General features: G+C 57.3%; 5 protein-coding genes across 8 annotated transcripts in view; 2 read left to right on the plus strand and 3 right to left on the minus strand.

Moving 5' to 3' along the window:
• NSD1 (nuclear receptor binding SET domain protein 1) overlaps positions 1–13,134 on the plus strand; it is a 60,383-nt gene extending 47,249 nt beyond the window's left edge. For both annotated transcript variants that reach the window (XM_050979804.1, XM_050979805.1), the window contains 2 exons: positions 1,209–1,413; positions 4,358–13,134. In XM_050979804.1, coding sequence (XP_050835761.1) covers positions 1,209–1,413; positions 4,358–6,696 — 2,544 coding nt within the window. In that variant the 3' untranslated portion in view covers positions 6,697–13,134. The remainder of the gene's footprint in view (positions 1–1,208; positions 1,414–4,357) is intronic.
• Positions 13,135–13,209: 75 nt separating this feature from the next.
• Positions 13,210–15,864, minus strand: RAB24 (RAB24, member RAS oncogene family). The gene is made up of 8 exons (XM_050979806.1): positions 15,707–15,864; positions 15,247–15,315; positions 15,059–15,137; positions 14,870–14,937; positions 14,674–14,773; positions 14,260–14,310; positions 14,098–14,160; positions 13,210–13,624 (listed from the first exon to the last, which is right to left on the minus strand). The coding sequence occupies exons 1-8, from the start codon at positions 15,821–15,823 to the stop codon at positions 13,560–13,562; spliced, it is 612 nt and encodes a 203-aa protein (XP_050835763.1). The 5' UTR covers positions 15,824–15,864; the 3' UTR covers positions 13,210–13,559.
• A 77-nt stretch (positions 15,865–15,941) lies between these two features.
• PRELID1 (PRELI domain containing 1) lies at positions 15,942–17,747 on the plus strand. Its single transcript, XM_009091679.2, has 5 exons — positions 15,942–16,108; positions 16,368–16,593; positions 16,672–16,785; positions 17,000–17,078; positions 17,473–17,747. The coding sequence occupies exons 1-5, from the start codon at positions 16,017–16,019 to the stop codon at positions 17,607–17,609; spliced, it is 648 nt and encodes a 215-aa protein (XP_009089927.2). The 5' UTR covers positions 15,942–16,016; the 3' UTR covers positions 17,610–17,747.
• Positions 17,748–17,837: 90 nt separating this feature from the next.
• Positions 17,838–19,319, minus strand: MXD3 (MAX dimerization protein 3). Its single transcript, XM_009091680.4, has 5 exons — positions 19,090–19,319; positions 18,985–19,014; positions 18,771–18,885; positions 18,506–18,671; positions 17,838–18,423 (listed from the first exon to the last, which is right to left on the minus strand). Exons 1-5 carry the CDS (start codon positions 19,242–19,244, stop codon positions 18,314–18,316), a joined length of 576 nt encoding a protein of 191 aa, XP_009089928.1. The 5' UTR covers positions 19,245–19,319; the 3' UTR covers positions 17,838–18,313.
• A 349-nt stretch (positions 19,320–19,668) lies between these two features.
• Positions 19,669–23,513, minus strand: LOC103817511 (lateral signaling target protein 2 homolog). Of its 3 annotated transcripts, none has more exons than XM_050979581.1 (12): positions 23,380–23,513; positions 22,769–22,909; positions 22,556–22,693; positions 22,250–22,452; positions 22,084–22,173; positions 21,887–21,976; positions 21,667–21,768; positions 21,102–21,583; positions 20,913–21,026; positions 20,658–20,756; positions 20,409–20,524; positions 19,669–20,326 (listed from the first exon to the last, which is right to left on the minus strand). In XM_050979581.1, the coding sequence occupies exons 1-12, from the start codon at positions 23,419–23,421 to the stop codon at positions 20,195–20,197; spliced, it is 1,749 nt and encodes a 582-aa protein (XP_050835538.1). In that variant the 5' UTR covers positions 23,422–23,513; the 3' UTR covers positions 19,669–20,194. The 3 variants fall into 3 exon arrangements, with proteins under 3 accessions (XP_050835538.1, XP_050835537.1, XP_050835536.1); XM_050979580.1 differs by having other exon boundaries at positions 20,409–20,521; positions 21,887–22,006; XM_050979579.1 differs by having other exon boundaries at positions 21,887–22,006.
• Between the last annotated feature and the right edge of the window lie 432 nt (positions 23,514–23,945).

The raw sequence follows: 23,945 nt of genomic DNA on the forward strand, positions 1-23,945 counted from the left end.
AGGTCAGGACTGGGGGCAAGAAGCATCATCTTTGTGTAGTTGAGTGTTCCACACAATGGGAGGCTCAGCCTGGCTTGGAGGGGGAGTTGGAAGAGTTGGAGGAAGCCTTAGGCTAGAGAAGAGAGCACTTGAACCTTTTAGTTGCCTGTCTTGGGTCCAGCTGTAGTTACTTCACTACACAGATAATGTAACTCTGCTGATGATGCAGAGTTCAGTTGTCATTGCTGTGGGAGAGTGAGAGGATGGGGCAGTTGCAAAGGAGTAACTGGGTATAGGGGGAATGGAGATTGGATATTCCACAGTACACACCTGGAGAGGTTAACAGCAGAAACAAATCCACCATGAGAAGGTCATGGCTGGGCAGTCGTGGTGGAGAAGGAAGCACTGTGCAGCTCAGCTGCCACAGGACTGAGCTGTGGTGTGACACAGCTGTGGAAAAGGCAAATGGGGGCAGTGCTTTGGGGGAATTTCCTGTTCTTTTGGCTAAGTGTTGATGTCTTTGTACAAGCTGTTATCTGACGTAGCATGTGCAATTCTGTAACTTTCGTTTGGGATAAATATACTCAATAAGGGCAGAGAAAAGTCACTGGGAAGACTGAATGTGCAGAATGTGAAAGTTTCAGTTTGCAAGCAGGAGAGTGTGTCCCACAGGTTTCTTCAGGGAGATAGAAAAGCTTCAAATGTTGAACTTGATGATCTTGGAAGTCTTTTCCAACTGTAAAGATTTTGTGATTCTGGTGCAAAAGAGCAGCATTGACACAAGAACAAATAGGTCTAAACTGATGACAGATAAATTCATACTGAAAATAGAGAGGGAAGTGATGAATGTGAAAAAGTGCAGGAAGGCCCTGAATAGACTCCTTATGAGTCATGTGTGCCAGGAAACCTGACTACTTTGACCTGAAGAGTCTGGGAGAGGTGGCGTGAGCTCAGTGACACCAGGCAGCCCCAGCTCCTCATTCTGCTGCTGCTAGTCATATAAATCCCATGTCCAGTCAAGCTTTGCTGCATGACTTCCATGCTTTTTCAAAATAACTGGGAGCTATTTGCCACAGTAACTTGGCTGCCAAATACCAAGCAGCACTAGAGATGCTGCACAGGTCTCAGGTATAGCTGGCAGTGGGATTTGTGTCAGCAAGGTTTGCAGCAGCAAGGGAGGAGGTGGATGGGGCAGAGCCCTGCATTAACCAACATCTTTTCACCCCCAGAGCCAGCCCAGCCTCAGCGAGGAGAAGTCCAAGAAGCTCAAGAGGCGGCCGCAGATGAAGCGCAGGTCGCAGGCGGAGGTGATGAAGGAGCGGGAGGACGAGTGCTTTAGCTGTGGGGATGGAGGGCAGCTGGTCTCTTGTAAGAAGTCAGGCTGCCCCAAGGTGTACCATGCTGACTGCCTCAACCTGACCAAGAGACCTGCAGGTCAGTGCTCTGCACAGCTGGGCTCTGCTTGGCTCATGGTGTTGGCTCTGGGTGTCCTGGGTGCTGCTCATGACCTTGCACTCTATTCACAGCTTCTTAACATTTAGAGAAATCTTTCTCACTTGAGCAAATCTTGTTGCCCAACCAATCCAGCCCTGGTTTGCACCCCACTGTGACTGCAGAAATGTGAACTAGTTGCTGAAGGGAGAGTTGGTCCTTGCCCAAGAGATGATGCTTTGTGAACTGACCTCATTCTTGGGGTCTGGCAGAGCATAGTCCCAACAATAGCTGAGGTATTGGTCACCACACTGGCCATTTTCCCAATGTTGAAGACAGCTGTGAGATCACTGGTGAGGAGAAGCACTGCTAGAAAATAGAAGTTAGAAAAGAATCTCTGAAATGTCTGAATAGCCATTAGTTCATATGTAAGTACCAAAGCATATTCTAGCTAGTGGTGAAATGAGGGCAAAAATTTGAAATAAAAATATACTCAAAAAGTACAGTCCAGCCTCCAGCCTGTTCCCCTGCTTTCTATTTGCAAAGTCTCTCCTAACAGCCTGACTTAAAAACACAAAGAATTGCCAGCTCTCTGATACATTTTTTTATTTAGTGGAAGATTGTTGTCTCAGTCCTTTTCCGGCTTGTACAAACATAGCCTCAAGTTTTTATTCTTGATCTACTCTGGACTGTGTCCCACTTGCCTACACACTTTTTTTAAAACTGGAATCAAGTATTTTAACAGCATTGCAGCTGAGACCTTGCTTAGTCTGACAGAGGAGAATAATTATATTTTGTTTTTTACATAAAATTTCTTCGTAAATTGTTTTACTTGTTTTGCAAAAATAACTTATATTGATGGGATGTTGATGGTTTGCTTTACCCTTCTTCAGTTTTCATCTTGATCCTTTTCTCATATTTTTCTGCCTTTTGCAATCCTGTTTTGCACCTGTCTTTATTTAATTACACCTTGTTGGTGCAAGAGCATTTGTCCAGTTTAAATTCTGAGCCTGTCCAACTGGATTTTTGCAGTCCTTTACAGGCTCAGTGTTATCTACCTATATCTGTAAGAGTATTTGCTGTTCTGTTTTCAGAAATTTAAATTATTGTACAGATTAAAATACATTCCTGCAGGGTGTAATTTGAAATGCCTCCTCACAAGAGGAGGTACAAGGTTTGCCACAAGACCATTAATAACTGTTTTTAGAAAATGATTTTCAGTCAGTTGTAGCAATTTTACTATTTTTACACATAGGCAGTGATTTTCATATCCTTCTCTTCAGAGTATCATTCAGGACATGAAAGGTTCAGCACTTTCTACTTCAAATGTTTCCTCTGCCATGGGCATTGCTGTCAAGTAATTGGGATTTCCTGCTTGTTTGCATGTTTGCTAATTGTGTGATCTTACTTCCAAGAGCTCTGGACTGTCCCTGGAGAGGGTGCTTACTCATTAGACCTTTTTATCCTGTCAAAGACCATTAGAGTGGTTTGAAAGGATTTATCCTTCCTGCAACAAAGGAGCAGGTTTTGACTTTTTTTATTTTCCATCTGTACAAATGACCTCCTTAAGAATGGTCCCAGGTCTTTGCAGTGTTGTGTGGCTTTCTGGGATGCTGCTGGTGCAGGGGGAGCAGTGACATCCTGTGCTGCAGCATCATGAGCCAGGAGCAGGGGAGACCATGGGAAGTGTTAAACATCCTCACTTAGAAAAAAATGCTGAAAAATTGGAAAAGACACATAAGAGCAGCGTGCATATTTTGAGACTGGAACAGAAGCCTTGGACTGGCTTCAAAGGAGGGGAAAAACTTACTACATGTTGCCTTCAACCCCAAGGGAAAAGCAGCGTGAGAGAGGGGAGTGGAGAGCTGCTGTTGCTCAAGTCCAGGGAGCAATGCCCACAGCTGCTCAGTGCTGTGCTGCAGGAACCAGCCTCCCTGGAAAGGAGCTGATAGCCACAGCCACAGGTCTGTGGGCTTGGTTCAGGCAGTCTGGGAAGTGCTCTGGCCTGGCTGGTGTCTGTGATTGCCTCTGGCTCAGAGCTCTGTGTCAGGGCTGCTCTGCAAAGAGCTGCTCCCCACAGCAAGGCAGGGAGCAGGAGAGATGGGGGATGTGGGGTGCTGGGAGAGCACAGAAGTAGGAGGTATATTTGGAAAAACATCTTTGCTCATCCTGTGGTCAGGAGCTCAGCCTGTACCTGGTTGTGTCCATGAACTGGAAGCATTTGGTAGAGCCAGACAAAGCCTTGGCTGAGGGAGCAGGAAGCTGAGCCAGTGAGGTCATCTGCTAGTGAGAAAAGCAGCAATCTCTGAAGTGTAATGTTGTGTTTTGCTTGCTGGTGGTATTGGTACTGATGGTCAGTAGGTTGTGTGAAGATGGAGCTGCTGGGGGAGCAGCTTTGTTTTATTGTGGCCATACATGGCCAGAGGTTAAGGATGTGCCTCTGGGTTCTGAGACTATAGAAACTTAGCCCTTGTGATCACTGCTCTCTCCCTTCTTCTTTCTAAAAGACAGGAAGGGAGGTTTTTGACCCAGAATTAAAAGATGAATCTGACATGTTAGCTTAAAAAGTCCTTTGGGTGTTGTGCACAGATAACTGCTGCTGTTTTCTATGAAAATCAGAGCTACAGAGATGTGCAAATTGGGGATGACTGCTTCTCTCTAGACACCTCTGTTGGTTAGTGCTATGCAGGAGCCAGATGGGCTTTTGGTCTGAGCTTATGTGGCTTGTGTTTGTCATAATTATCATTGGCCTTGCTGCTTCTGAGAATGCAGATTCGTGTTAATTGCCTGTCGAGCTAAGGCAGAAACTGAAGAGAACATGTAGAATTGTATGTGGGTATTACAGGAGTGTTCTCACTTTCCCCTGAACTCCCTTTGCAGCAGGCCTTTGTCTCTTGCCCTTGTCCTGTTCCTAAGGTGTGTCTTTTCTCCCGTGTCCATGCTGCAGGAAAGTGGGAGTGCCCTTGGCATCAGTGTGATGTCTGTGGTAAGGAAGCAGCTTCATTCTGCGAGATGTGCCCCAGGTCCTTCTGCAAGCAGCACCGGGAAGGAATGCTCTTCATCTCCAAGCTGGATGGGCGATTATGCTGCACAGAGCATGATCCCTGTGGGCCTCACCCTCTAGAGCCAGGAGAAATTCGTGAGTATGCGCCTCCCATAGAAGGCCTGACTAATGGTGAGGACACCCAGCCACCAGAGCAGCTGCCTGCAGAAACAGAGGCAGACACAGACATGAGTGTTCAGCCCCTGGACAGCCTACCTCAGTCTGTGGCCCTCAGACTGCAGTCACCAGAAAAGCCCCCTGCTACCCTAGCGCTGAGGCTGCCTTCTTCAGACAAGCCCCCCACCACCCTTGCCCTGAGGTTGCAGCCATCCAACAAGCCCCCCACCACCCTGGCCCTCAGGCTACCTTCACCAGACAAACCACCTGCCACCCTGGCTCTGAGACTGCCACCGTCAAATAAACCCCCCGCCACCTTGTCACTGAGGCTGAAGCCATCCAACAAACCCTCCACCACCCTCTCGCTGCGGCTTCAGCCTTCGGACAAACCTCCCACCACCCTGTCGCTCCGCCTGCAGCCGTCAGACAAGCCCCAGGCTGCCCTGTCCCTGAGGCTGCAGTCAGAGAAGCAGCCCATCATTGTAGCGCTGCGGCCTCAGCAGCCGGACAAACCTCCCAGCAACGCGGTGCTCTGGCCGCTGGACGAGTCCTCCAGTGACGCCTCTCAGCCTCAGCTGCCGAGCAAATCTCCTCCAGGATCACCTCAGTCCCCACTGGATGAGTCACTTGTTACTGCTGCTGACCTGCAGCTCCAGCTGGCAGATGAGACTCCTGATGCCCCTGAGGTTTTGGAGTTATCGGACAAGTCCCTCATTGACAGCAGGGCGCAGCAGCCTGAGCTGCTGGATGAGTTCCCAGTGAAATGCCTGCATCCTCCACTGTCTGACAGACTCCTTGCCACGGTGGGGATGCTGCAGTCCCAGCCGGAGGATGAGCCTCCTGAGGCCGATCAGCTCCAGCCGCTGGACGACTCCTCTGCCCAGAGTCCACAGCCAAAGGCTGTGCAAGAGGCTTCCAGCTCTGTGATGCCGCAGGTCCCAGCATTGGAGATGGCTTCCAGCCCTGAGGTGCTGTGGTCTGTTTCCGTTGAAAAAGTCCCAGACTCCCCAGTCTCACGGATTCTGCCCTCAGAGAAGGCTCCTGGATCAGCAGTACCACCTCTAGAAAAGGCTTCCTTCTCTGGGGCAGTGCGGGTCCCAGACACAGAGAAGTCTCCCAGCTCTGGGTCACCCCATCCCCTGCCTCCAGAGAAGGCTGCCGATTCGGGTGTGCCTCAGATCCTGCCCACAGAGAAGGCTCCCAGCTCAGGGTTGCCATGGCCCCTGTCTCCAGAGAAGTCCCCTGGCTCCCGGTCACCGCACATCCTGCCCACGGAGAAGGGTCTCAGCTCAGGGGCCCTTCGGATCCCGCTCACACAGAAGTCTCTCTCCCCTGGGCTGCTGCGACCCCTTCCTCCAGAGAAGGCTGCTGACTCCGGGGCCCTCCGGGCTCTTCCTTTGGAAAAGGCTCTCAGCTCTGGGCTGTCTCGGCCTCAGCTCTTGGAGAGGCCTCTCACTCTTACAGCCCCATGGCCTCAGGCATCGGATAAGCTGGCTCCTGCTGTGGCTCCTCGGCCTCAGGCCTTGGACAAGCCTCTAGCTGTATCGGCTCCAAGGCTGTTGCTGTCAGAGAAGGCGCTGCGTCCCGTCGACCAGAATGCTCAGCTGAAGGAGAGAGGAGCCACAACCGTGGAGCTGAGTCCCCAGCAGAAAGAGAGGACCATGTTAGCTGGGGAGCAAATCTCTTGGTCTGCTGGGAAGGTGGTGACACAGGTTGGACAAGTACCTTGGCCTACAGAGAAACTACAGATGCACGAGCAAAGCCACTGGTCCACCACGAAAACCCTGACGCCTGCGGAGCAGCCTTCCCGGACGGCAGAGAAACTACCAGAGCCAACCCTTCAGCCCAGCTGGGAAGTGGCCTCAGCCCCCTCGGAGCAGACCCCGTGGACATCAGAGAGATTGTGTGCATTCGAGCAGACCCCTCGGCCAGCCAGGGAAGCGCCGGTGCCCCCAGAGCAGATGCAGTGGCTTGTCACGAACGTTCAGACAATTGATCAGATTGCTTGGCTGAGTGGAAAAGCACAGACTCCTCGGGGGCAGGACCCTTTGCCTGAACAAAACACAGCGCTAGCCCGTAACCAGGATTCTGTCTGTCGTGAGTTGGCTGACTCAGAGCCAAAGTGAGGTTGGTGAATATGGGAGGCAGGTTTCAGTTGTTTAATGTTTAGGGAGGGGGAATCTTTGTTTTGTTTTTTTTTATTCACTTCCCTGAGCCCAGCCCCTAACCCATGCACATCCCATCCATATTCTCTTGTGACATGAACAAGGACATTCTCTTAAATCTGAGTCTGGCCCAGCCAAAGGGAGAGAGCATCTGTGACCTTTTCCTCTTCCTTTTACAAATGGTAAAGCTGAAATAAAGAGTCCACTCTGGGTAAAAATCTCCAATTCCATTGAAATGGTCACATTACTGATCCAGCATGTTCAAGCTCCAGGTTTGATTGGTAGGTGGGTTCCTAGGCACAGCCAGGGGCCTTGCTCTTGTTACTGCATTTAAAGAAAATAGATCAGTCAGGCTGCCCTGGCACTGGAGATGTTTCAGGGATCATGTGGTGAGCAGTCAGGTGTGTGTCCTTGCCAGACTCCAGAAGCAGGGAAGGGATTTTGTGTCACCTGCCCAGGTCTCTGTCCCTGCAGGGTGTTGCTTTACAAGGTTTGTCTGTGTGTTTACTGGGACATGCTGTGTGTGTGGTTTGCTCAAGGACAGGGATCATCTCCAGTGAGATGGGAGAGGAGCTCCTGCACTCGCTCAGTGCAGCAATAGGCAGTATCCATTCAGGCTCCTTTTTCAGAGAGCTGCGACTGGCCAGGCCCAAGAAGCGGGAAATCTGGAGGAAGTCAGGGAAAAGAGAGATCTTGGAAGAAGTCATCTGGGAGTTTTTCATTCTTGTGTCTTAATCTTTTAGCACAGGACACGTGGAGTGTTTTCCTGCACTTGACAACGTAGTGACCCATAAAGCAGCAATAGCGGAGCAGAGCAGAGTGGGTTCCTGGAGGTGCTGAGCACTGCCCTGCCAGGGGGACAGTGCTCCCTTTCAAATTTCCATCCAGTCTCTTCTAGACCTCTGTTGTCAGCGTGAGCCAGCAGACTGAGCAGTCCTTTCTCCCTTTGCCTCAGATGTGTTCAGAACGTGTTCCCATCACACCTGGTGTTGCCAGCAGCAAGCCAAGCCTGTCCCACTTACTGCACAGAGGCAAGGGTGCCATAGCTGAATCGGGACCCATCTCAACACCTTCCCCTTGTATAGCTTCTGGCTTAACTCTTCTACAACCAAAGGAGACTTGAATTAACTGGACTGTGTTGGTGTGCGTGTGTGTGTGCGCGTGTGCGTCCATCCAACTGAATTGTAGTTCTCACACTGGAACACGGTGGGCTCCAGCAGCTGCCTGGCTTTCTTTTTTTCTCTTCTCCCTTTTACAGTGAAGGCGATGTTTAGTACCTGGTGGTCATCGGGCTGGTGTCCAGACTAGGCCTGTTGAAAGCCGTTCACTCAAGCGTTGAGGCAGAAGTTGGTTTGGCTGTGGTGCTCGTGGGGCAGGCAGTAGAGTCCCAAGGACCCGCAGCATCTTGTGACCACCTGCACCCTCATAGGCAGGAGGAGGACACACCTCCTTTGGTGGCACTGCCTGGCCTGGGTAGGGTTGGTGTCCTGCCAAGGAAACGCTGCTGACCAGCTTTTTCCCACTCTCACAACACATTACCTCTGTAATTACCTGAGCTCCACCAATCTGGGGCCGCAGCCTCAGATCTCCATGCCACCGCCAGACCCTTGCGCAGCTCCAGTGTGTGTATCCTCTTTCTTCCAGGCAGATCCACAGGCCCCTCCACAGGAAGGCAGAGTTCAGCCCCATGCTGACCTCCTTCCTCTGACATGGGAGCAGGTCATTGTTCCCACCTGGCTTGCAAGTGCCTGCTGCTCCCAGAGCAGACGGTCATGAGCTTTGCAGTTTTCTATGAAGGGAGGCAGACACCTGTACCAAGACAAATCCTGATCCGTTCTCCTTTCCTGATGTGTGCACCCTGAGACAACGTCCTGCTGTAAAGGCCGGGTGTGCTGGGCACAAGGGGACATTACCAGTGCTATCTCTTCTCTAGTCCGAATCATTTCAGATCCTTTGTAGAATAGCTCACAACTTGGAAAAGCTTTATGGCTTATGGAAACTTACTTGTTTAATGTTGTTGTTTTTTTTTCTGGGAAGACTGGCAGGTCAGTTCCTGCTTGCTGCTGAAACTAGGGAAATGCAAGCAGCTTGCATTTCTGCGTGACTCCTCCACAAAGGGAATCAGGACAACTCAGATCCATTGAGAGAGAAGATTACCTTAAGGGCATTCATTAAGGTTTTTAAACAAAAATTTAAAAAAAAATTATGGCGTTCAGTATATTAAGTATTTATCATGTGTGAGAAGGAAAATAAATCTTGAATTTACATTTATAAACCTTCCCATGAGCTGGACTTAGTCATGTAGATTGTGTAAGTAGGGTTTCCTCAGTGCCAGCACCCAGCTAGCTCCCACTGTAACCAGAGAGGTCTCTGCACTGCTCTGTCCACCTCCGCTTCGCATTGTCACGTGTTAACTAGTTACTTGTTTCATGAAAAAATAAACTGTGAATATTTTTGGTGCAGGCTTTTTTAAATCTGTAAAATGGAGAAGTTCTCAGTGAATTCTCACAAGAGCAGGTTTGAAAAAATGACTTCTATAAATCACGGGCTCTCGTGGCAGGGTGAGGCTCACGGCAGCAGCCGCCTTTCATGCCAGCAGGTGCTTACCCAAAAGCTTGTTTGGAGCAGTGAACATGGATTAAACCTTTGCATGGCATTTTCCATAGCCTGCTTTGTTGCAGCTACTGTACCTTGTCTCTCTTCTTGTCTCCCTTTTCCACAAGGATCCAGGTTTCTGGCTTCTTATCTTGCAGCTTCTGTTGGGAAGTTGAGTTCAGCTTAGCTTGGAGGCTGCTTGGCAAAACTGGTGTTGAGGAACTTCACTGAAGGAGGAAGCCAGGAAGCTGCTCTTCCCTCTTTGCTCTCGCTGCAGCCTTGGGCAATGCTCTGTCAGATCAGGAGGGCTTTTCAGAGAGAGTAGTGGTGCTTTTGGGAGTCTGGGCTTTTCTGGGTCACATAGACAGGGCTTGACCAGCTGTAGAGAGAGGTCCCAGCCCTGCCCTTTTCCAGCCTGCCCTCATCAGGAAGCATGAGCTGGGGAACAGCTTCAGGCAGCAAAACCCTTGTGAAGGAAATTTGGGCATCTTCTGTACTAAAGGTGACTCACTGTGGTGGCAGCTGGCAGCTCTGCCTTGGAGGAGGAGAGGGACATGTCTGTGTTGAAGCAGTTGGGTTTGTTTGCTGCCATTTGTTGCTGCCTTCAGAATTCAGCCAGTTTAAATCACGAAGGATTTTAAAAGTAGAGGGTAGAGGCAAAGTAACCCATACCCCTGGCAGACTCTGTGGGAGTCACTGCTGCAGCCTCGTGCTGGGCTCAGACCTGTGCAACAGCTCCATGCCAAGGCTGTGATGCTCTCTTGCTGTGTTGGAGGGATCCAATCACCTGGTCACTTAGTCCTGGGTCAGCCCTAATTGCACCCCAGATGGGTGAGAGGTGACTCCTGTGTTGATTCACTGGTGTGGAGCACTGTAGAAGCAGAATCAAGGGTGTAATTATCTCTGTCCCTTCCCGGGTGTCCCACAATGGCTCGCAGGAATTCTCCAGACTCATTCCTGGTAGGAGTAGCTCGCTCTTCCTATTTCTGAAGGGGATGCAGGCTCTCCTCCTGTGTGAACACTTTGCTGGTAACATCCCTGCTGGCAGGATAACTGCTGCCCCTGCTCAGAGCAGGGGGCTGGGGTCAGCAGTGGGCCATGGCCTCCACCCCACCAGAGGACCCACTTTACTGGGCAGGAGAGTCCCAGGTGCCCTTTGGTGACAAAGGAGCTCTGATGAGGGATAACAGCAAGGTCAGGGCCTTGTGCCCTGAGGGATGAGGGTTGCAGAGGAGGAGCCACCACAGGACGTGTGGGATGTGTGGGCAGGATGAGGGGAGCTGGCGCAGGCCATTGTTCTGCGTGGCTTGTCCCATCTTCCCCACTGTCAGCCAGGGCTCTGGTGAATCTAGCAGGAGACTTATCACTGTAAGGAATAATCAGCTCACCTACTGCACGTCTCCAGATGCAAATTAGCTCATGGTAGCTTGCTTTATTGCTGTTCTGCAGTTAAACTTTTCCTATTTAACAAAAAAAAGCTCCACAGAAACCAGAGTCACTTCAATACACAAAGCGTCTGGGTGGTACTGTGGGAGCACGTGTTAATTCAGGGTTAAACCCCTGCAGGCAGAGGCCCTGAAGGTGTGGCTGGTGTTAAAGTTCACGGGAGATAAGAGAGATGATTGAATGTAAAGGACATTAAAGAACTAAGGTGAGATGGTGCATCTGCTAGAAAAGCTTCAGCTTAGTTTCACAGAAAACAAAAATTGAAGAGAAAGAAAAAGCAGCCCTAACCTTGATGCTCTTGGCAATGTGTTTGCCCTGAGCATGTTCTGGGTGTGCCCAGCTCGTATCTGGACACCACAGCCAGTGTTGTGACAGGGCAGGGGGAGTTTGGGAAACTTCAGACCTTCAACACCTTCTGTTTATTTTTGATTTCAGCCTTAACTTCTGATTTTGCTTGATGATTGGAATAACCATAATTGTAACCTGCTCGTAATGTGCTTTGCCCTAAATTACTGATGAGGCTTTTGGCCTTTGCTAGCCAGTGAGTGTTAAAGCAAAGTGGCAAATCGTGCAGCTACTCTGAAAGTATGGGGGGATGTTGTGTTTGATCTCCCAGGCTTTGCCCGTGCTATTTACCCACCCTCCTGTGGTAGTGATAACGCTGGTGGCAGCATTTGCAGCCAAGGCCGCTCCTGCAGCAGCACAGCTGGGCTGATGGGTGCTTGGGGCTCCCAGGGCCTAGGACACTGGAGCTTGGGGACTGCTCTGCCACATGCCTGGCTTCAACAGGAGTCTCACCTGTGGGGTGGCAGTGTCTTTGCTTAGCAGGAAATGGGAGGATGCAAGATTGCTGCTCCGGGTCCTACAAAAGTGATGTAAGCAAAGTTTGGTTTCGAGGGAACAGGGCAGATTGTCTGAGCTTGGGCTGGAGGAGCAGCAGTGATGGACAGTCCCTACAGCACTGAATCTACCTCCTAGGGAAATCTGAGAAATGGGTGTTGCTATGGCCTATTTCAAGGTAAAGTTTTAATCATGTTTGCCCTTGGCAAAGCCCTTGGGCTATTGTGGTGCTATTGTAAACCGTTGGCAGCTTAGCACAGTAGGGCTGGACTCACGGCTCCTGGCTCATGGGCTGGGGCTTCTTGGCCAGCTGATAACCATCCCCCTGGAGCTGGGGCCGGGCTTCAGCACGTGTGACTGAAACAGGACAAGGAGTGACTTGGTTCCTTCAGTTTATGGTGGTTTTGAGATCAGTGTGCCACTGAGCCTGGTGGGGAGCCCGTGGAACCACATGAAGCAAGCAGGCATCTGCTACTGCATGTTCTTTGTGTCCGTTTGGTACTGAGCTGGTTTCAGTTTTTGTTTCTTTTTCCGATGTTTCCGAGTTGTTGACTTCAAGGAACTGGGTTTAGTGTATTTTTTGTAGACACTGGGAACTTGTTAAAAGGAAAAGCAGCAAGCACCGGGAGGCTTGAGGTGGAGTGTGGCTGGAGCTGTGTGGCCCCAGCTGGTGTGGGTGGGAGGTCAGATGTGTTGGCAGCAGAAGGGGGCAGACAGGGAATGGCTCTCCCTGCGAGGGGCCCTGGAATCCTTTCAGCAGTGGTGCTCGCAGCCCTGCATATGTGTGGTGCTGAGCTCACTGCCCCACCAGCCTGCTCGCCCCCAAGACACTGACCATGCTGGGCGCCGTGCCTCGCTGTTAATGTCCCCTGCCACCCTCCAGCACTGTGTGCTCCCAGCTGGGGTTCTGGCTGCCAGCTAGCCAAGGGCCCTGGGGAGGGTGGCTGCCCAGTGCCCCTCCCTCATGACCCAGGGACATGGGGGGCCACTCATGGCAGCAGCGTAACTTGTGCAGGAGCCATGAGTGAGAGGTTTGCTCATGGGAAGAACCTCAGTGAGCAGCCCCACGCTGCCTTCCTTCCCCTCTGAGCTCTGCTGCCCATAGGGTGGCAGTGAATGGGGGTGCCCCACAGGGTCCTGTTCTACAGGCTCAGGCAGAGGGAAACACATCAGGAGTCAAGGATCCCAGCCAGGGCAGAGGCCAGCACTGGAGCACTGCAGGGGAGACAAAGGGGTGCTCAGCCCTGGCCAGGAGTCGTCTGTCAGTTGTAAGGAATGCCAGAGCAGGTGAGAGTAAACTACATATTTCCAGCATGTATATTATTTTTAGAAGAGGGAGAGGGGAGAATCTTGGACCATTGATTACTTTCATTTTGCTCCCCTTAGACTGTTGGCTGTGTATGTGAAACTTATCATGAAAAGAGGGTTGCCCTGCCCAGGTGCTCCCAGAACATGTACTGTAATTCTTTGTATATAGAAGAAAAATTACTGTAAAGTAAAGTTTAACTTTACTCTCGATGTCCTCTTGTGGTTTGTCTTGCTGAGTGGGGGGAGGCAGGGAAGGGAGAGCCCTGACGGCCTCGCGCGCAGGGGTACGGCTCAGACCACAACGCGTTTTATTTACATTGTACACCTCGAGAGAAGACGCTTAAATAAATCTGCAAAGAATCGAGCATCTCTGAGAGAATAAGTTACTGGCCACTGCTGGGCCACCACAGCTCCCACAAACACCACAGGTGGCAGGGAGGGGGTCCCCAGAGTGACAGTCCATGGTTCCTGGCACTGCACGGCAGCCGTGTGCCGCTCTGTGTGCCAGGAGAGCAGTCCGGAGGCTGTGCTGCGGACAGGCCCAACAGCTAAAACACAGCAGGTAAAAAACCGGAGGAGTCCGGTCAGCGCCAGCTGCCTGTCCGGCAGCAGCAATTCCCTTTTGGCACAGGGGCTCAGTGGTGGCAGCAGCTGTAGAAGTAGGGACTGTTCCTCTGGCTCAGGTTGACACCCTTGTCCTCTGGAAGAGAGCAGGAGTGGCAGGCTGCTGGCACGTCCACGCTACCAAAGCTGCTAGTCCCAGGTGCGGGCCCTGGCAGGTGCCCTGGGGAGGTTTTGGTGCCCCATGGAGAAGTGCTGAGGTTCAGGGTCATGGCACAGCTCACACAGCACGGCCCAGCCCAGGGCAGGAGGCACAGCCAGGCTGAGCGTGCCTGGGCAGGGCTGGCGCAGAGCTGGGCCAGTCCTGCAGCCCAGCAAGGATCCTGGCTCCCGACTGCCAAAGGCCACCATGGCCAGCTGGGTGGATGTGCTGAGCCTGGCCTGAGCAGGCAGGAGGATACTGTGATGGAACTCAAGCTCCATGAGATAATCCCTGGCATGCAGTCACAGCAGTCCCAAGGGAAGCACTGCCAGATGACCCCCAGAGCTCATGCTGTCCACCCAGAGTCACAGGGAAGGGTGCCAGGGGAGGGACAGATCCTGCCTACTCACCTGTCATCACCTGGAAGGCAGAGAAGTTGACATAGTCTTCAGCCACCTTTTGGAACAGCTCATCTGGGGGGAGAGGAGGCATGGCAGGTGTGGGTGCCCCCCTGCCAGGCAGAGCCCCCAGCCCTGCTCACCAGGACATGGTCCCAGTGAGGAGCTACTCACCTACACTCTGGCCTGTTTTACTGGAGGTCTCAAAGAGGTCTGCTTTGATCTCTGAAATGAGGGCCCAGGTTGGCACTTGCTGCAGGTTCAGCAGATGTGGCTCCGTGGGCATGCCTGCCCCCAGAGTCACCCCTTGGGCACAGCTGCTGACAGCAGGCTGGCAGGGACACAGGGCAGGGCTCCCGGCCCCTTGGCCCAGCTGGCCATGTGCCTGCCCCTGTCAGGACATGCTGTGCCCAGGGAGGTCCCTGGCAGAGCCGGTGCCTCACCATACAGGGAGCCCTGATGCCATTGGATCTGCTGTGGGCCCACGGCAAGGGCAGAGCTCCTTGTGCGGGAACGGCAGCTCAATCCTCCCTCACTCCCCACCCACTCAAAGCTCATGAGCCCAGGAAGAGCCAGCAGTGGCCGTACCATCAGCGTAGTCCTGCACGTCGTGGAAGTCAACCCCCCGCTTCCTCCTGTCCTCCTCCAGCAGGTCGCTCTTGGTGCCACACAGATAGATCCGGCAGCCCTGTGGAAGGAACAGGGTTGGGAGGGATGTGCCCACGTCCCCACCACCACCCCCCTTGTCCTCTGGGGAGGCTTCACAGCCCCCAGACCGCCGTACCTCCTCGCAGTTCTGCAGCTCGTTCACCCAGAACTTGGCTCGCTGGAAACTGCCACTGTCGGTGAGATCTGGGGAGAGCAATCGGGGTGTGCTGCTCCTCAGTGCCCAACCCAACGGTGTCACCACCACCACGGCCCGGGCCCTTTGCAGCCACCAGCTCCTTCCCCTTCCCATTCACCGTGCCCTTACCGTAGCAGACCACGGCAGCCCGGGCTCCCCGGTAGTAGATGCGGCTCATGGCCTCATAGCGCTCCGAGCCCGCCGTGTCCTGGGGGCGACAGGCAGGTGACAGGGGTCGGAGAGTCCCAGGGTCCCTCACCAGGGGGTGGCCAGGGATGTCGGCGGGGCGCTGGCACAGCCCTCGCCCCTGCACTTACCCAGATGCCCAGGGTCACGGTCTGGTCCCCCACGGTCATCACCTTGGCCACAAAAGCGGCTCCGATCGTCTGCAAGCGAAGCAAGAGGAGCGGTGGGAACCCGCCCGGGGATGCAGGGGCATCTGGCCTGGGAACTCGGTGGAAACCGGCGCAGGGACGGGGGAATTCACCCCGGGATGTGCGGAAAGAGGCTGAGGAAACGAGGGGACCCACCCGCGGGGACGGGAGGGATGTGGAGGGTCCCAGCCCGGACATGGAGGGGATAACGCGAGGGGACGCCGTCCCAGAGGCGTGGGTGGCAGCATCCCGGGGACACGGCGCGGAAACGGGGTGACCACGGGCAGGATGCGGGGGTGCCACGCGAGGGGCTCATCCCGGGGAGGCGAGAGAGACGCGGGGGCGCCATCCCGGGGCCGGGGAGCAGCAGCGCGGGCCCGCGCGGTGCCGGGGTGTCACTCACGTTCTGGTAGGGTCCGGCGCGGAAGCGGCCGTGGGCGCAGCGCTCCACGAGGCTGCTCTTGCCCACCCCCTCCTGCCCCAGCAGCACCACCTTGGCGTCCACCCGCCGCCCGCTCATCCTCGCGCCGCCGCCGCCGCGGGGCGGGGCCGCACCGGGCGGGGCGGGGCCGGAACCGGGCGGGGCGGGACCGGAACCGGGCGAGGCGTGCCGGAAGTGCGCAGTGCGGGGCGGAAGCGCGCGGCGGGGCGGGGCGGGGCGCGCGGGCCGCATGGCGGCCGCCCAGCAGGCGCGGGCCTGAGCGGCGGCCCCCATGGGGAAATATTGCGCCAGCCTGGGCGTCCTCAAGGGGCCCTGGGACCAGGTGTTCGCCGCCTTCTGGCAGCGCTACCCCAACCCCTACAGGTGCGCCGGAGCCCTCCCCGACCCCCCGCCCCTTTCCGCCACTCGGTCCGACCTGGGATTGGTGCCACCCCCCGTCCCCGGCCCAGGGCGTTCCCCGGGGGTCCCGCGGGCTCCGGCCGGCGGGGATGGGTGTCCCGCACCACCGGTGCCCGGCGGGCAGTTAGTTCCTCCCTGCCTTAATCGTTCAGTTCCTGACGATTGCCAGCTCCGGGGGAGAGCTGGCGAGGAGCAGGGCGTGATGTTTTCTTCCCCATTTTAGCAAACATGTCCTGACCGAAGACATCGTGCACCGGGAGGTGACGCCGGACCACAAGCTGCTCTCTCGGCGGCTCCTGACCAAGACCAACCGGATGCCGCGCTGGGCAGAGCGCTTCTTCCCAGCCAATGTCGCCCACTCCGTCTACATCCTGGAGGACTCTATCGTGGACCCCAAGAACCGAACCATGACCACATTCACCTGGAACATCAACCACGCTCGTCTCATGGTAGGTGCTGGGCTGGGCGGGTGTGTGAGGGGTGGAGGGGACCCAGCAGTGCCCACGGCCGGGCTGTGCCTCGTGCAGGTGGTGGAGGAGCGCTGCGAGTACCGGGTGAACCCCGAGAACAGCAACTGGACCGAGGTCAAGCGGGAAGCCTGGGTATCCTCCAGCCTGTTTGGCGTCTCGCGGGCCATCCAGGTGAGCTCAAGCAGTAAAGCTGCTGCTTGCCCCCTCCTCTACCCTTTCCTTGTGCTGGTTTTACACCCTTTCCCTTTGTTTCCCCCCATCCTCAGGAGCTCTTGAGGCAATAAGAACCATCATTGTGAAAGTCACTGTGACTTTTCAAGCTGGGACAAAGGCCCAGGGGCTGTGTGTGACAGGGCTCACACCTTCACTGACGTTTCTCTTGCAGGAGTTTGGTCTGGCCAGGTTCAAAAGCAACGTGACCAAGAGCACTAAGGGATTTGAATATGTGCTAGCAAAAATGCAAGGTGGGCACCAAGGGCAGGCTGGGGCTGACTGGGATGGGTCTCTTGGAGTTAAAAGTCACACTGGGAACACTCCAGTCGATGGGCAGGTTGTTGCTTGAACTAATCTGACTGTGAAATCTTCACCCCTTGCCTTTGCCCTGTGTCTTGGCACAGCGTGCTCTTCCCTGAGTGGATCAGGCCAGCAGTGATTGCAGGGTCGGGCAAGGGTGGAGTGCAGGCAGGAGGGGGTGGGACATGGTGACAGTCACGTGCCTGTGGTTCCCCTTTGCGACGTGCCCTGACCTGCTGGGGGCAGGAACGCCAGGCTCATCTTCCTCCGGGTGTGGGGAAGTGCCTCGGTGGCAGGGCCGGTCTGGCCGGCACTCCTGTGGGGTTAATGGCTTCCATGTTGTAGGAGAAGCTCCATCCAAAACACTGGTGGAGACAGCCAAGGAAGCGACCGAGAAAGCCAAGGAAACAGCTCTGGCTGCTACGGAGAAAGCCAAGGACCTGGCGAGCAAGGCAGCCACCAAGAAGAAGCAGTACGTGTGAGGGGCCAGCTGCACCAGGACAGATAGGAGACTCCTTAGATTTTATATTTTTAAAGAAACTGTATAAGTCTGACAATCAGCTGCTGCTTGACCCTTTCTGAGATGTAATTATCATTAAAGAATCTACTCCCACCTCTGATTTGGCTGAGGCTGGCCTGGCTAGAGCAGAGCCCAGCGCTGCTCTCCACTCTGGGGGTCCAGCCCTCTGCAGGGAAGACACAGGCCAGGGTTTTACCAAGTGCCTTTACTTTAAAAGTGTCAGGTCTGTACAAGAGAGCGGGGTGGCTGCAGGAGCATGAAGGCAGGTTGCTTAATGCACTTGTTTCCCCTTCCTGGCGCTCCAGGTGCAGGAGAGCCTCTCTGTAGTCGTGTCTGCAGTGGGCAGCACCGCCCCATGCCCACACCAGGCAGCCCCCAGACTGCCCGTGGGTGCACAGAGGGAGGCAGGAGCGTGTCCTCAGTGACAGCTGGGCCTTCTTCCAGCACCTCTTCAGTGCCTTGTGGTGCACAGCAGGTGCCACAGCGCAGTGCCAGCCCCATGCACCCAGTGCCACAGCCAGTGCCACCCAGCTGTGGGGGGTTAAAGCCAGTCTCTTGCCCCCATCTGTAGGCCCCTTAGCCTGGCAGCTGTGATGAGGCTGGCCGGGGCTGGGTTTCCAGCAGGAAGGAGGCGGGCGGGCAGTGCAGGGAAGGCAGCGGGCACCGTCAGGAGGCGGGGCTGTGGGGGCTGGAGTAGCTGTGGTCCCTCCCGGTGCCAAAGCTGGGCAGCAGGTCCCCGCTGAACACCACACCATCCACCTCTACCTCGGCATCCTCTGGGTATGGGGGAAGGCCGGGTCAGCCCCTTGGCTGCTTTCCCTCCCTACCCACCCTCGTTCTTTCTTCCCCCTTCCTTACCTTCCTCGGAGGGCTCTGAGAGCTGGGAGGAGTCCAGGCTGTCAGCCCGTGCCCGTTCCCCATCAGCGGGCAAGAGCAGCGACTCCAGCCGCCGCTGCAGGCTCCGCTGCCGGTCCCGCAGCCGGTCCTTGGCCCTTCGTGCCCTCAGTTCCTGCTCCTCCAGCCTCTGTGGGGGCCCGGTGAGCCATGAGCGGGGGCCGAGCTGGGCGGCCCTGTTGCCACATAGGGATCACCCGAGCGATGCCGGTGCCATCACCCCCCTCACCTGGATGTGGAGCCGGGCACGGTGCAGGAGGCTCAACGTGGTGGAACGGGCCGGCCCTACGCCCACCGGTACCTGTTGCTTCAGCCGCTCCAGGCAGCAGCGGAGCTGGGCTCTCCTGCGGCCGGGCAGGCGGGGAACGACAGAGGGGTCAGCCACGGAGAGGCACGGGCCCTACCGTCCCCTGCCCCGCCGCTCTCCCCCCACGGCCCCGTACCTGTGCTTCTCCAGCGCGTTGTGCAGCGACCTGCGGAAGAGAGCGGGGTGATCAGCACCGCCGCCACCGTCCACCCACCCACCCATCCACTCGTCCACCGCTCACCTGACGCTGCCCACGGCCCGGCGCGACGGCGCGGGGCAGAGAGCGGCGTAGCCGTGCTCGGCCTCGGTCAGGCCGAGCGGGTGCCGGTGCTCGCGGTGCTCCAGGAACTCGGCCGCCTGCAGCAGCACCTGGATGCTGGTGGCCGCGGGCTCCATGGCGGGAGGGTGGGGGGCGCCGCGGACCGCGCGCTCATTGGCTGCGGGACGCCCCGCGCCGCTGACGTCACCTCGGCGGGCAAACAAATTCAGGCGGGAAAGCGCGTGCTTCAAATTTGAATCGGCGGGAGGGGACGGAGCGGGCCACGCCCCCCAGGCCCGGGCCACGCCCCTGTCGCTGTTTAAGCAATTGCCACACACACACCCAGAGCCACGCCCACAAAGGCCGCGCCCCTTGGAGAGGCGTGCACGCCCGGTGACGCGCGGGGCGCGGCGCGCCCGTGTCCGCCCGTGCGGAAGAGCGCACGCCTTGCTGCTCCAGCCCCTCATCCCCCGCCCCACCGAGCCCACGGGTGTCCCCAGACCGGCCGCGCCCACCAGCGCGCCGGGGATCGCCGCGACCCAGCGCCACACGGCCCAGACAGACGGGTTTATCTCTTTATTAAAATCCATTGGGTGGAGGAGATAGGGAGGGAAGGGGAGCGCCGGGCCCCAGCTCCCGGGCACGGCACGGCACGGGCGGCCCCGGGGCGCCCGCTGTCATGTGAGGGCTGTTTGCACCTTCTCAGGCCAGGCCCCGGGGGGAGACTCTGCCCCGGGCCCAACAGCAGCCAAAGTTCACCTGAAAAAAAACCACCACGAAGCACATTTGCAGTCGGGGGGCAGGTGCACGGCAGCAGCAGGCAGCTCACCCAAAGCAGAGCAGGCCACGGTGCACCAGGAGAGGCGGTCCTGCGCCCACCATCACTCCGCATGGGGGCTGCCACCGTGTGTGGGGTCCTGCCCCTGTGCAGCGGGGGGAAGCCTAACGCCAGGTGGGGGGGTCCTGCCGCCATGCCCACCGAGCTCTGAGGAGAGTCACAGGACCGAGGTGCTGCCCGGCAGCCCCGAAGCGGCCCTGGGCACCCAGCTGTGCTGCCTCCTGTGATGCAGATCGGGCAGAGGGGCTCTCACTGGCTCCGGGCACAGCGGGATGCGGGCGGGAGGTGTGTGCTGTAGCAGTGGGTGCAGACACGTACGGGTTTGCTCTGGCCATAGTAGGGCAGCACTGCGGTATTCGGTGAGCAGCGGGCACAGAAGATCTGCCGAGAGGCCAGAGAGGGGCTGAGCAGAGCTGGGTCCCTCGGGGAACCCCCCCCATGCCCCATCCCAACCCCATCCTACCTTCCCACAGCTGCGGCAGTGGTGCCGGCGGCGCAGCAGGGTGAAGGGCGAGCGGCAGGCAGAGCACTGGCTGCATGTGCTGTCCGGCACCCACTCAGGCAAGGGGCGGGCACCTGCTGGGCAAAACACACCGGTAAAAACCCCTCAGCCTGGCTCCCCTCACAGCCGGACCCCCTAAGGCAGGATGGGGCAGGATCAGCCCAGCCTCACACCCTGCCCCAGAGCCACAGCACCTGGGCAGCCCCTCACCTGCCCTCCGGAGCCTGGCAGCATCTGCAGGGCTGGAGCACAGCGGGCAATCAGCCACGCGAGGAGCATCTGTCACACAGGAGTCACCATCTTTCTCCTCTGTGGGGACAAGGGTTGTGGTCCAGCCAAGCTGGAACTGGGCGGGTACAATGGCCACGTTTTTCCCCAGCCTAGGGCTGTGGCCTTGTCTCACCAGGGATGGGCGATGGGCAGGGCAGAGAGGAGCAGTCCCACATGTCCCTGGGGATTACTCACTGCTGTAACTCTGCTCCTCCGAGGGCTCCGCCTGTGAGCACACGATCTTGAAGACTGTTTTCAAGATGCTTCGCATGTCACTGGCAAAGTTGGTCTGGAGCTGATCAGCTACCCCTGCACCAGGAGGGTGGGGGGTCAGAGTGCTGGGGGAATCAGCGTGCTGGGGGGTTGGCTGGGGGGGTCACTCACCCGAAATGCAGACGAAGAGGGTGTGCAGCATGTCCTTGGTACTGCTGTAGCGGGAGCGCAGCTCCGAGCAGCGGGCACTTAGGGTGGCACTGACCCCCAACCCTGGGCCACTCCCAAGGGGCTGAGGACTGCGCAGCGGGGAGGTGACCATTACACCAGGGATGGTATGAGAAATCCCTGTCCCAGTGGACAGGGATTTGCCATCTTGGCCCTGTCCCCTGTCCACCACACACCCCTGCTGCCAGTCGGTGCCTGGGTCATCCACTGCACTGGGAGGTCCCAGTCGTGTCATGCAGCTGGGGAGTGGTTGAGTGGCATTAGGGACCTCCAGAAGACTGAAGGAAGCAGGAGGGTCCACACTGGGCACAGCTGCCCCCCAGGCTGGGGGGGCCTCTGGACTGCAGGGGTCCTCCTGTTCGGCTGTGCACAGGCTCCTCTCCAGCAGGCAGAGCTCCTCTGCTGACAGCACCCGCAACAGGTCCCTGCAGTGAGGGGTTGGCATCAGCCCAATGTCAGGGGTCCACTGCTGCCCCACAGCCCCTCCCAGTGCCCCCGCATTGCACACCTGATCTTCTTCAGGAGGTTGTAGAAGGGGCTGAAGACCCGGGACATCTCCTCAGGACTCCGCTCCAGGCTGAGGGGTCCCTCGGGGTAGATGAGGAGACCACTGTGAGGGGACAGAGCCCAACTCATGTCAGGGGTTGCCTGGGACCCCAAGTCCCCATGAGGAGAAGGGGCTGCTACAGGGCAGGGAACATACCCCCTTCCCCAGAGGCTGCACTCACCTGATAATGGCCAGGCGAGGGATGGTGAACATCAGCAGTGGTTCATAGCCATCAATCATCTCCTGGGTCAGGTAGCCCAGGTGCAGGGCTCTGGGACACACAGACACCTTTACAGTGGATCTGAGCCTAGGGATGGTGCCTATCCTTGGGGCTGGAGTCCCTGCAGCCCCCACCTGACACACAGTGCCCTCACTCACCTCTCCACTGTCTCACAGAAGAGCACGATGATCTCCTGCTGCCTGTATATCTCATCAGGAGACTTCACCGCTACCAGTGAGGACACGTAGCTGGAGAGATGGGGAGGCTGTGAGGCCCCTACAGCCCTGGCACAACCCATCCCAGCACCCTAACCCTGCCCCTTACCTCAGCTCAAACTCTGCAAATAGCCGGTCGAATTGGATGAGCACAGCCCGGACAGGCTCTGGATAGGAGTTGGGCTGGCTCAGGCTTTGCTCCCGCAGCACTGTCCGGACCAGCTCCAGGCTGCACAGCAGATTCCTGGCCTGGGGCCGCAGCTGTGCCCCGTCTGACTCCTCCATATCCAGGAAGGTCCCAGCCAGGAGACACTGCCGGGACAGGGACTGTCAGCAGGCAGCACCCAAGGCAATGCCTAACAGGATCAGCCCACGGGCGATGGACACGGTGGGGTGTCCATCGCCCCGGGCTCACCTCGGCAGCAAACAGCATGTGGTTCCCCAAGTTGTCCACCAAGAGCTCCTCAGGGAACTTGACCAGGTAGTCACGGCTGTGCCGCTGCGTGGGGATGCACTCCTCCATGATCCGCTCCAGGACGGCCAGCAGGTGAGCCTGGGGGCGGCAGGGGTGTCACCCGCGGCCTCCCGGGGGAACCGAGTCACAGAGGGGTCTGGGCTGGCCCCGTACCTGGCTAAGGTGGAGCTGGTTGAGGAGCACCAGGTACTGCTGGGGATCCAGCTCGGCATCCAGCCCGTTGATCTCGGCCACCACGCGTGTCACCCTCTCGTCGGCAAAGAAGAACTGGGAGAGCAGGCGTGGGTCGGAGCGCTGCGGGAAGGGCAGAGGGGTGATGTGGGGGCACCCCGCATCTCCATGTGCTGCTCCAGCGGGATCCCAAACCTCCCGTTCCCACAGTCGCGGGGGGATCGGACCCCACGGATCCACAAACACCTATTCGGGCAGGTACGTGGGACCTCCCACGGCAGCTTTGGCTCCTCCCAGGGAGCGCCGCCCTCCCCACCCACCCGTGCCTCAGTTTCCCCGGGGGCAGAGCAGGATGAACAAGCTCAGCCGCATCCCGGCAGCTTTGGCACCGATCCGTGCGTGGCTGTAAACACCGGGAAAGTTCCTCCGGAGTCCCCCCGCTTCCTCCTCCCGCTCCACCACGAGGCACCCCGGCCGCCCCCACTGCTCCCGGGATCGCCGCAGCTCCTGGATCGCCCCGACGGGGTCGTCCGGGGGCTCCGCCGGTCCCGGGCGCAGGGCGGGCGGCCCGGTTCGACCCCCCCCGGTCTCACCTTGGGTCGGCGGAGCCATCGGCGGAGGGCAGCGGGCAGCATGGCGCGTCCCGCAGCTCTGCCGCCGCCCGGCTCCCCGCGCCCGCCGCTCGCCGTCGGGGCGGGTCGGCACCGGGCACCGCCCGGGGGGCGGATCGGAGCGGTGTCCGCCCAGTCCCAGCACCGGGACGACCCGTCCGCTCCTCGACGGACCGGTTCTCTGTCATGGGAAGGGTGAGGGTGCGTCTGCCGTGGGGCGGGATGGGTTTCACCGCCGGCTTTCCTTCCCGGTCTTGGTTCCCGTCTCAAATTCCCGACTACATCGCCGGGTATCCTCCCCCTGTTCCTCTCTCCCCGCAGCCCAACAATCCGGGGACAGGGACACCCCAGGTCTTCCTACAGCCTGCCGAGCATTCCCGGAGTGATGTGGAACACCGGGAGAAGCGCCCGCAGGCATCTGTTCAGGGCATGGGGAGCGGAGCGGGTAATGCAGTGGGAAGGGGGCAAAGTGGCCCCTCGATGGGACAAAGAGGAAGCAAGTGGCCAAGAAGAGGTGCCGGGGGGAACTCGGGGTGTTGGCCACAGCA

The sequence above is a fragment of the Serinus canaria genome, chromosome 13 (genome assembly GCF_022539315.1).
Source record: "Serinus canaria isolate serCan28SL12 chromosome 13, serCan2020, whole genome shotgun sequence".
Taxonomy (NCBI): domain Eukaryota; kingdom Metazoa; phylum Chordata; class Aves; order Passeriformes; family Fringillidae; genus Serinus; species Serinus canaria.